Raw genomic sequence first — 11,741 nt, 5'->3', positions numbered from 1 at the left:
TATGTGTATAAGCAATCACACCAGATGATCATGGACCACAACCTAATGTGATTAGGCTCGAGCTAGTGGGCCTAATCACTCACATCAATATCTATGTGTGCAACGGTGCATCTTCATGCCCTGTGATCATCCATCTCGTCCTCGTCGGTACATACATCACACGGTCCATGATCATAGACTCCAATAATAATAATCATAAGTACATACATCACACGGTCCATGATCATCCGTCCACACATCATACATCACATGTATAAATAATCATCATCATGTAGGACTACTAGATAATAATAAAAATAGTAATCAACTAAATCTTTTAATTAATTAATATTTTAGGAAATCAGAGATATGTAGGGAATTTCTGAATTCGTAGGAGTATTTTCGTAATTTAGACAAAAGTTAGAAAATAGAATTTCTGAAATACACAGGGGCAAAACTGTCTTTTGCCCAAAACCCTAACCCCTTCACCCCTGTTGCTGTTACCGCCGCCGCCACCCTGCCGGCGGCAGGCTGTGCGGCGGAGGGCGGGGCGCTGCCCTCGCCTACAGGCGGCGTACCCGCGGGTGGCGCCGCCGTTGCAATTGGGCGCACCCGCAGGCGGGCGCCCCTGCTGTCACCGCCACCCCTGCGGGCGACTCGCCCGCGGGTGGCGCCACCCCTGCAGGTGGGCGCCCCCGTGGGTAGCGTTGCCCCCCGGGCGGGCGTCCCTGTGGGCGCCGCCCCCTCCGCGGGCGGTTCTGCCCGCGAGGCAACGCCCGCAGGCGGTGCTGCCTCGCCGGGCGGCCACCCCTGCGGGGGGTTTTTGCCCGCGGGAGCAGCGGCCACAGGCGCCACTGCCCTGCAGCGCGTCACCCAGCGGGAGCAGCGGCCGCAGGCGCCGCTACAGGGGCTGCCTGCACGAGGGCGGCCTTGCGGCTGCGCTGCCTGCACGCAGATGGCAGCGTTGCCATATGCGACGGCAGCAACAGTTGCTGCCCTTTCTCGCTTTTGCATCAACGATTTTGATGTCAAAAGCTTATCCAAAACACAACACACGTAGTTCGAAACGAATCTATCGCACGAACAACCTGGCTCTGATACCACTGTTGAGAAAATCTTGGGGGCGACATCACATGCGCAGCGGAAGAACAAGAAAATAAAATCCCCTATTCCCAAAGAGATGTTCGTCGTCGTGCGAAGATTGGTGCGCAAAATTCCGCGAAACTTCAAACTGCGTATAGAGTAGATTGTGTTACCTAGGGAGATCATATATCCCTGTTTCCTTGCAAATCCTTAGGAGAGGGTGAAGGAGGTCAAGCATCCTCCTCTTTAGCGGTGATTCACACAACAGGGCTACGACGACGCTCCTCAAATCTCAAGGCCAGCTATGAGGTGGAGAGGAGGAGAATTGGAGAGGCAAGCAAAGGCTATAGCCTATGAGGCTCTGAATCTCTCATATTTATAGAGGTCCCCTGTCAAAACCTAATGGATCCTCCCATAGTGAGTATTGGATCTACATCCAATAAGACAAGGGCTCCATCGGATATCTCATATCCGAACCTCTACTCATCGCAATGCCTACCATATATGTGTGACCCTCTAGGCCCAATATCGAGATGGCCGTGAGTCATACATGTTAGAACTCCTTCTAATTTAGTGGATTATTATCTCTACAATAATTCACTCGACTCATCGACTACGGATGTACTAGGCCACTACGCCGTAGTCCCCAAACGATACAGGGGAATCCAATCCATTGGACTTGTCTGTCCTCAGTTACCGTGTACCTATAGTCCCTCATCCATCTAATATCCCAAAGATCGTATATCAAGCATGGTGCTGTTAGACCCATACGATTTCTACTCAAGTCTCGCTCTAATCGGATTCTCCCGGAGAACTCTTTCTCTCTCAACCCGAATGACCCTAGCTAGGGATTTGTCTGAGCAAGAACACATGGGATATTCCTCTCATGATGCCGAGAGTGGATGATCCTCTATCGACACTCAATAGCCCTCGTAAGGTCGACTACCACTCCCAATGACCAGTTGTACTAGATCTGGGACAATCAAACCTACAAGTTTGGTATCAAAGAGTGGAGCACTCATACAGGACATCCTTGGTGTCTCAAGTCTAAGGACCAGATACACCACTAGGACTACGAATCACTGTCTGACAATAAGGCATCATTAACCATCCAGCATTCCGTAAGCGGATCAATCAGTGAACTCATTCTCCAATAAGCACATGTACTGTATCCCTAGTGTCCCTACACGAGCAGCTATGAGACCAGCTGCATCCATCATATGGATGGGTATACAGCACACTAGTCTGTCCAGTTATCACGATGTCCCTCTCGAGTAACATATGATCGGGATTATTTAGGATCTGTGTTTAAAGGTGAATTGATCTTATTATTGTGATCTCATCACAATCTGATTCTCATTGCACAAATCCAAGGACATCACAATATATATATGCATATATGCAATAGTTATAAAGTGATATATGCCAAAATATAATAAGCAAAAAGATTCTGTATCAAGTTACACGTGCCATCACTCACGTGATTGGCTTGCTGGGCACTTATGACTAGTACATATATCAAGAGGATCTAGATTCGGAACATTGGAATATAGTAAAGTGTATCCTTAACTTCTTGAGAATAACTAAGGATTTTTTACTGGTATATGGAAGAAGTAGCCTTAGGGTTGAGGGCTACATGGACTCGACTTTCCAATCCAATGTCGATAATAGCAAGTCTAACTCAAGGTATATGTTTATCATGAATGGAGGAGTAGTATACTGGAAGAGTTTCAAGTATGATACTACTGCTGATTCGACTATAGAGGTATAGTATATTGTTGTGGCAAAAGCAGCAAAGGAGAGAGTTTGAATGAAGGACTTCATCATAGATCTGAGAGTCATGTCAAGCAACGCGGAGTCAATTTCTTTCTATTACGATAATAATGGGACGATTGCTCAAGCAAAGGAACTCAAGTCTCATCAAAGTCTAAGTATGTTATGAGGAGGTTTCACTTGATTAAAGAGATTGTAGCTTGTGGAGATGTAGTAGTGGAAAGAGTTCTATCTAAAGATAATATCATGGATCCACTAACAAAGCCGTTGTCTCAAATTATCTTTGAGCATCATAAGGGTCTGATGGAAATCAGACATATAAGTGATTAATTTTAAATCAAGTGAGAGATTGTTAGTCATAGGTGTCCTACAAGCCAATCACGTGAGTAATGGCATAAGTGACACACTACATAGTCTTTTTACTTATTATTATTGGTATTTTCACACTTTATGATTGCATATTGCATATATTGTGATGTGCATAGATCTATGGAATGAGAATCAGGTTGTGATGAGATCACAATAATGAGACAGATTCGCCTTTAAATACGGACACTAAATAATTCCGATCATAAGTTACTCGAAAGGGATATTGAGATAACCGAACAAACTAGTGTACTATGTACCCGTCCATATGATGAAGGTAGCTGGTCTTATAACTTCTCATGTGGGGACACTAGGGATATAATATAGGTGCTAATTAGAGAATGAATTCACTAATTGATCCACTCACGAAATGTTGGATGGTTAATGATAACTCATTGTCAAATAGCCATTACATCATCCTAGTTCTGTATCTGGTCATTAGACTTAAGATACCAAGGATATCCTATATGAGTACTCCACTCTTTGATACCAAACTTATAAGTATAGAAGTTCCAGATATAGCATAACCAATCATCGGGAGTGATAGCCAACAACCTTACGAGGGCAATTGAGTATCGATAGAGGATCATCCAATCTTGGTATCATAAGAGAAATATCCTATACATTCTTGCTCAAGTAAATCCCTAGCCATGGTCACTAGAATTATAAAAGGAGTTCTTCTAGAGAATCCGATTAGAGCGAGACTCGAGTCGATTTTGTATGGGCTTGACAGCACCATATCTGGAATATAATCTCTGGGATATTAAATAGATAAGAGACTACAAATATATGATAACTGAGGATAGACAGATCTAATGGATTGGATTTCTCTATATCATCTCGTGACTACAGCATAGTGGCCTAGTACGTTTGTAGTCAATGAGTTAGTGAATTATTATAAAGATAATAATTAATTGAGTCCAAATGAGTTCTGATATGTATGACTTGTAGTTAGCTCGATATTAGGCCTAGAGGGTCACGCACAAATAGTAAGTATTGCGACGAGTAAATGTTCAAATATGAAATATCCATTAGAGCCTCTATTTTATTAGATATCCAATAAGTCTTTAAATTATTGGATCTTATGGATAATACTAGTCATATATGCCTTGCAAGCAAATCATGTGAGTGATGACACATATGACTTAACACGTAGTCTTTTTGCTTGAACAATCATTTCTTGAACAACTTCCTATCGCCGTAAACGAAAATTCCAATTCCTAATCCATATCCCTCACCTGCTCTTGAAACTGGAACCCAACTCTACTCGTATTCAATACAACTTGCTTCGGTAGTTTTTCTGTCGCTTGTTGCATATATATATATATATATATATATATATATATATATATATATATATATATATATATATATATATATATATATATATATATATATATATATATATATATATATATATTGTGATGTCCTTAGATTTATGCAATGAGAATCGGATCGTGATGAGATCACGATAATGAAACTGATTCGCCTCTAAATACAGATCCTAAATAATCCCGGTCATAGGTTACTCGAGAGGGACATCGAGATAACCAAACAGATTGGTATGTTGTATACCCATCCATATAATGGATGCAGTTGGTCTCATAGCTGCTCGTGTGGGGATACTAGAGATATAATACAGGTGATCATTGGGGAATGAGTTCACTAATTGATCCGCTTACGGAATGCTAGATGATTGATAATGCCTTATTATCAGACAGTGATTTCATAGTCCTAGTGGTATATCTAGTCCTTATACTTGAGATACTAATGATGTCCTATATGAATACTCCACTCTTTGATACTAGATTTATAGGTTTGGATATCCCAGTTCTAGCACAACCGGTTATCGAGAGTGGTAATCAACCTTACGAGGGCTATTGAGTATCAATAGAGGATCATCCACTCTCAGTGTCAGGAGAGATATATCATATATGTTCTTGCTCAGATAAATCTCTAGTTAGGGTTATTCGGATTAAAAGAGAAAGAGTTCTCTTGGAGAATCCGATTAGAGCGAGACTCGAGTAGAAACTATATAGATCTGATAGTACCATGCCTAGTATACGGTCTCTGGGATATTAGATGGATGAGGGACTATAGGTACATGATAATAAAGGATAAACATGTCTAATAGATTGGATTCCCTTGTATCGTCTAGGGGCTGCGACGTAGTGGCCTAGTACGTCTGCAGTCGATGAGTCGAGTGAATTATTATGAAGATAATAATTCACTGAGCCAGAAGGACTTCTGATAGGTGTGACACACAGCCAGCTCGATATTAGGCCTAGAGGGTCATACACATATGGTAGGCATTGCGATAAGTAGAGATTCGGATATGAGATATCCACTTGAGCCCCTATCTTATTGGATATCCAATAAGCTCCTGAATTATTAGATCCTATGGATGAGATCCAATAAGAGCCCATAAGAGATTATTGGATAGAGATCCACTAATCTAAGATGCTTGGGTAATTGGATGGAGATCCAATACCCAATAGGGCTGGATCAATTATGGTTAAGATGATAGGGGACCTATATAAATAGGAGGGATTCAGTGGTTCATAGGCTAGAGCCTTTTGCTTGTCTCTCCTATTCTCCTCACCCTCTCCACCTCAGAGTAGGCTTGGAGTTTTGAGGAGCGTCATCGCAGCCCTGCTGTGTGGATCACCATTAGAGATGAGGGCGCTTGACCTCCTTCACCCTCTCCTAGAGCTCTATAGGGATTCAGGGAGATACGATCTCCCTAGGTAACATAATCTTTAGTATACGTAGTTTTCTATTTTACAGATTTTGCGCACCAATCTTCGCATGATGACGAACAAATTTTTAGAAAATTGGGGATTTTGTTTTCTATTCTTTCATTACGCATGTGATGTCACCCCCAAGATTGCCGAACAGTGGTATCAAAGCCAAGTTGTTCGTGCGAAAAATTGGTTTTAAACTGCATGTGTTGTGTTTTGGAGAAGCTTTTAGCATTAAAATCGTTAACGCAAAAGTGAGAAAGGGCAGCAATTGTTGCTGCCCTCGCAGATGGCAGTGTTTCCATCTATGGGCAGCGTTGTCATCTGCGTACAGTAGACTTACTACCAGCGGTCGGCAGCCTGCGGGGGCCGGCAGCCCAGGGGCCGCAATGCCTGTGGCCGCTGCGCCCGTGGGGTGAGGCGTCGCAGGGCAACGATGCCTGCGGGCTGAACCACCCGGAGGGCAACGGGCGGGCGCCCACCTACAGGGGCAATGCTCCGGCCCCCACCGCATAGGTAGCCGCCGACAGGGTGGCAACGACAATAGTAGGGGAGAGGGATATGGACATTAGGGTTTCTAAGCAAAAGATAATTTTGCCCTCAAAATTTAAGAAATTCTATTTCTGTCGTTTTGTCCAAATTATGAAAATACCCCTCAGAATTCAAAAATTCCCTACATGTCCTTGATTTCAGAAAATATTAATTAATTAAAAATTTTAACTGATTATTATTTTATTATTATCTAGTAGTCCTAAATGATGATTTATACATGTGATGTATGATGTGTGGACGAACGATCATGGGCCATGTGATGTGTGTACTTGTGATTATTTTTATTGGGGCCTACGAACCTCCATTATAATCACACGAGGAGGCGTACCGGGAACGTGGATGCGATAACGGGACCCACGAGACGGACAATCGGGATACATAGAGATGCATCGAGATGCCAATGATATCGACGAGGACGAGATAAATGATCACAGGTCATGGAGATGCACCGCTGCACACATAGATTTTGATGTGAGTGATTAGGCCCACTGGCTCAGGCCGGATCACATTAGGTTATGGTCCATGATCATCTGGTGTGATTGCTCATGTGATGTGTGATTGCTTATACACCTACTAGATATGTATATATATTTGCATGCGATGTAGATATATATTAAATATGTAGACCAAATCAAAGAAACCCCTCTCTCGATAATATTAAGTCGGTAAATGTGAGACAATTAGATTGACCCATGTGGCCTTCCATCGTTATAGGTAAGGATCGTTTCTCGGTGTAGGTTGAGTGGGTCGAGTCCCTCAAGGCTCACCTGTATCGCGATTCGCTATCTTGCCTACGACATAGAGATGTCACCGATGACCTGAGGACATGGTATGCTTGGTCGAGTCCCTTAAGGGTATATCATCGAATCAGACTCATCTTGTAACAATGGTGTTGACTTAATCGAATATCATGGTTGGTCGAGTCCCTCGAGCCCATGGTGATTCGGAGGCTGAACAGGACGGGAATCACAAGGAGTTATGATCGGCAAGAGTTGCCTACCTTTTGGGCTTAATGTAATTGGTCGAATCTCTCGAGGTTACACTAAGACGCTGATCGGATCTCGATCTCCACTAAAAGTCTTCTGGAGACTTCTGTTTTATGTGCTGAGGGTGTTGCGTGACTCGCAAGTAAAATAGTGGGACCATATTAAGATAGAAGTACATATCTTTATTATTTATTTTTTTACAAAATCTGCATGTTATTCATTCCTACTGCATCTTTATTTTCATAAAATGTCGCTTTCAAATCTCTTACGTGACAAACTTGATGTCAACCACCTCACTAGTCTAAATTATACGGATTGGCTTTGCAACTTAAGAATTATTCTCATAATGGAGAAAATCACGTACGTTCTTGATATAGTGATGCCTACGCCCGAGGAAGAGGCAAGCGAGGATGAGATCGCTCGCTACATGAAGTACATTGATAACTCCACTCTTGCTTAGTGTTTACATGTTGGGCTCCATGACTCCTGAGTTATAGAGACAACATGACAAGATGGATGTCATATCCATTCTCCTACATGTCCGTAAACTATTTGAGAAACAGGGAAGAGCTCAATGATATGAGATATCCAAGAGCCTCTTCCGTGCTAGGATGACTAAGGGGACACCAGTTCAGAACCATGTCCTAAAGATGATTGAGTGGATAGAAAAACTCATAAGTCTAGGAATGGTCCTAGAGGATAACCTGTGTGTGAATTTTGTACTTCAGTTCCTACCAGATTCCTTTTCACAATTCATAATGAATGTTAATATAAACAAGCTTGAAGTGACTCTCCCACAGCTCCTCAATATGTTGAGGGAGGCAGAGAGCACTATCAAGAAAGAGAAGCTAGTTGTCTACACTAGGCGAAACCAGAAAGAAAAGGAAAGCAAAAAAGTCCCTTGAGAAGGGCAAGGGTAAGGGCAGACTAGATAAAGCAAAGGTTGCTAAGAAAGACCCAACAAAGGACAAAGGATAGTGCTTCCACTACGAAAAAGATGGGCACCGGAAGAGGAACTACAAAGAATACCTTGCAAAGAGGATGAAACAGAAGCTTGGAGAAACTTCAGGTACATTCATGATCAGTCTCCATTTGTCAGACTCTTATGATAACACATAGGTATTAGATACCGGTAGTGCTTATCATATTTGTAATTCATTATAAGTTTTGGCAAGGCCTAGGAGATTGGCGGGAGGTGAGATGGACCTCAAGATGGGCAATAAAGCAAAAGTTGTTGTAGTAGCTACTAGCGAGGTCACCCTACATCTGCCCGATGGAGCTATTATTACATTTGATGCATGTTATTTTATTCCTTCTATTATCAAAAATATTATTTCCATTTCATGTTTAACAGTTAGTAGATATAAATTAGTTTTTGAGAACAATGGTTGTTTAATATTATTAGATGATGAGATCATCACAAGAGGAACATTGCATAATGATTTGTTTATGCTAGATACTACTCCACATATCATGAATTTAAGTGTGTCTAAGAGGAAACGAAATAAGGTGAATAGTGCATACTTGTGGCATTGTAGGCTAGGTCACATTAATGAGGGAATGATTCAAAAATTAATAAAGGATGGATATCTAGATTCATTCGACTATGCGAGCCTTGCCTTCGTGGAAAACTGACCAACTCTCCATTTAGTGGAACTGGAGAAAGAGTCACTGAGCTACTAGAACTCATATATAGTGATGTATGTGGACCCATGTCAACTCATGCCATTGGTGGTTACTCCTACTTCATTACCTTTACTAATGATTTCTTAATGTATGGACTTGTGTACTTAATGAAGTACAAGTCCGAGGCCTTTGAAAAATTCAGAGTATAAGAATGAAATGGAGAACCAGATTGGAAAGAGTATTAAGACTCTTCGATCGGATCGAGGAGGTGAGTACTTAAATATAAAGTTTACTCAGTTCCTCAAGGACCATGAGATTCTATCCCAATAGACACCTCTTTATACACGTCAGCTCAATGGTGTATTTGAAAGGATGAATCGTATACTATTAGACATGGTACAGTCCATGATGAGTTTCGCTGACCTACCCATCTCATTCTAGGGATATGCCCTAGTGATCACAACTTACTTTCTGAACAAAGTTTTAACTAAGTTGGTAGTATCTACACCACATAAGATATGGAAAGGGAAGAAGCCCGATCTTAAGGTTGTTAAGATTTGGGGCTACCTTGCCTACGTTGAAAGACACAATGTCGATAAGTTGGAATCGAGGACGGAGTAGTACAAATTCATGGGATACCCAAGGACCAAAAGGTCTTTGTAGACAAGAGAGCGATGTTCCTTGAGAAGGAACACATTCTTGGCAGAGACAGTGGGAGCATGATAGAGTTGAGTGAGGTTGGAAAACCTAGCTTAAGCACCACTCTACAGCCCGAGTCTATTCAGGTACCTAACACACAAGTTCCAACTTTACGCAGGTTCGATAGAGTATCCCATCCTCTTGAGAGATATGTGGGATATATTGGAGGAGAGGATGTTGAGGATATTAATCCTTAGACCTACGAGGAAGCTATTATGAGTATAGACTCTAGGAAGTGGCAAGAAACCATGAATTCTGAGATGGATTCTATGTACTCCAATAAGGTTTGAAACCTAGTTGATGTGCCCGAGGGTATTGTACCCATCAGTTGCAAGTGAATCTTTAAGAAAAAGATCGGAGTAGATGGAAAGGTACAGACCTATAAAGCAAAGTTAGTGACTAAGGGGTATCGTCAAAGGCAAAGTGTTAACTACAACGAAACCTTCTCACTCGTAGTCATGCTAAAATCCATCCAAATTTTATTGTCTATTACAGGACACTATGATTATGAGATCTGGTAGATGGATGTGAAAAACGTATTCCTCAATGGGAACCTCGAGGAGGAGGTGTATATGATACAGCCCGACGGATTCGTTTCAAAGGACTACCCAAATAAGGTATACAAGTTGTTTAGATCCATTTATGGACTAAAGCAAGCTTCCCAAAGTTAGAACATAAGATTTGATGAGACAATAAGGTCTTATGACTTCGTTAAGAATGAAGATAAAACTTATGTTTACAGGAAGGTAAGTGGAAGCACTATCACCTTCTTAGTATTGTATGTGGATGACATCTTGATCATTGGGAATGATGTAGGAGTGCTATCCACAGTAAATGCTTGGTTATCTAGACACTTCTCCATGAAGGACTTAGGGGAAGCATCTTATATCTTGGGGATTCATATCTATAAAGATAGATCCAAGAGGATGCTTGGCTTGTCTCAATCTAGGTACTAGACATCATTGTCAAAGGTTTCGCATGAAAAATTCCAAGAGATGTCTCATACTGATGAGCCATGGGATATCGCTTTCTAGGAGTATGTCCTCAAAGACTCCTGAAGAAATGACAAACATAGATAGGATACCCTATGCCACAGCGATAGGGTCTATCATGTATGTCATGTTATGTACCAGGCCTGATATAGTGCATGCTCTAAGTGTCACGAGCAAGTATCAGGTGGATCCAAGCTTGGAGCACTGGAAAACAGTAAAGTGTTTCCTTAAGTACTTGAGAAGGACTAATGATCTTTTACTAGTATATGGATGTAGTAGCCTTAGGAATAAGGGCTACACGGACTCGAGTTTTCAATTCGATGTCGATGATAGCAAGTCAAATTTGGGGTATGTGTACACCTTGAATGGAGGAGCAGTATGCTAGAAAGAGTTCCAAGTAAGATACTACTACTGACTCAATCATAGAGGCAGAGTACATTGCTACAGCAAAGGCAGTAAAAGAGGGAGTCTAGATGAAGAAGTGCATCATGGATTTAGGAGTCGTGCCAGGCAGCGAGGAGCCAATTCCTTTATATTGTGACAATAATGGGGCGATCGCTTAAGCGAAGGAACCCAGGTCTCATTAGAAGTGTTCTGAGGAGGTTCCTCTTAATTAGAGAGATTATGAACTGAGGAGATGTATGAGTGAAAAGAGTTACATTCGAAGATAACATTGTAGATCCACTGACAAAGTCGTTGTCTCATATTATCTTTGAGCATCGTAGGGGTCTGATGGGGATCAGACACATAGATGATTGACTTTAGGTCAAGTGGGAGATTGCTTATTATATGTGTCATGCAAGCTGATTACGTGAGTGACGGCATGTGTGACTTGACACGTAATCTTTTTGCTTATTATATTTTGACATTTATTACTTTATATCGCTTGTTATATATATGTATATATATACATATATACATATATATATATACATATATATATA

General features: G+C 41.5%; 1 protein-coding gene across 1 annotated transcript; it reads right to left on the bottom strand.

Annotated features, from left to right (window-relative positions):
• Positions 1 to 399: 399 nt before the first annotated feature.
• LOC135604790 (uncharacterized) lies at positions 400 to 993 on the bottom strand. Its single transcript, XM_065094442.1, has one exon. It carries the CDS (start codon positions 991 to 993, stop codon positions 400 to 402), a length of 594 nt encoding a protein of 197 aa, XP_064950514.1.
• Positions 994 to 11,741: the final 10,748 nt, after the last annotated feature.

The sequence above is a fragment of the Musa acuminata genome, chromosome BXJ2-2 (assembly GCF_036884655.1).
Source record: "Musa acuminata AAA Group cultivar baxijiao chromosome BXJ2-2, Cavendish_Baxijiao_AAA, whole genome shotgun sequence".
In the NCBI taxonomy this organism is placed as follows: Eukaryota; Viridiplantae; Streptophyta; class Magnoliopsida; order Zingiberales; family Musaceae; genus Musa; species Musa acuminata.
Note: the sequence above shows the minus strand (reverse complement) of the source record. Positions and strands in the feature narration are given on the sequence as shown.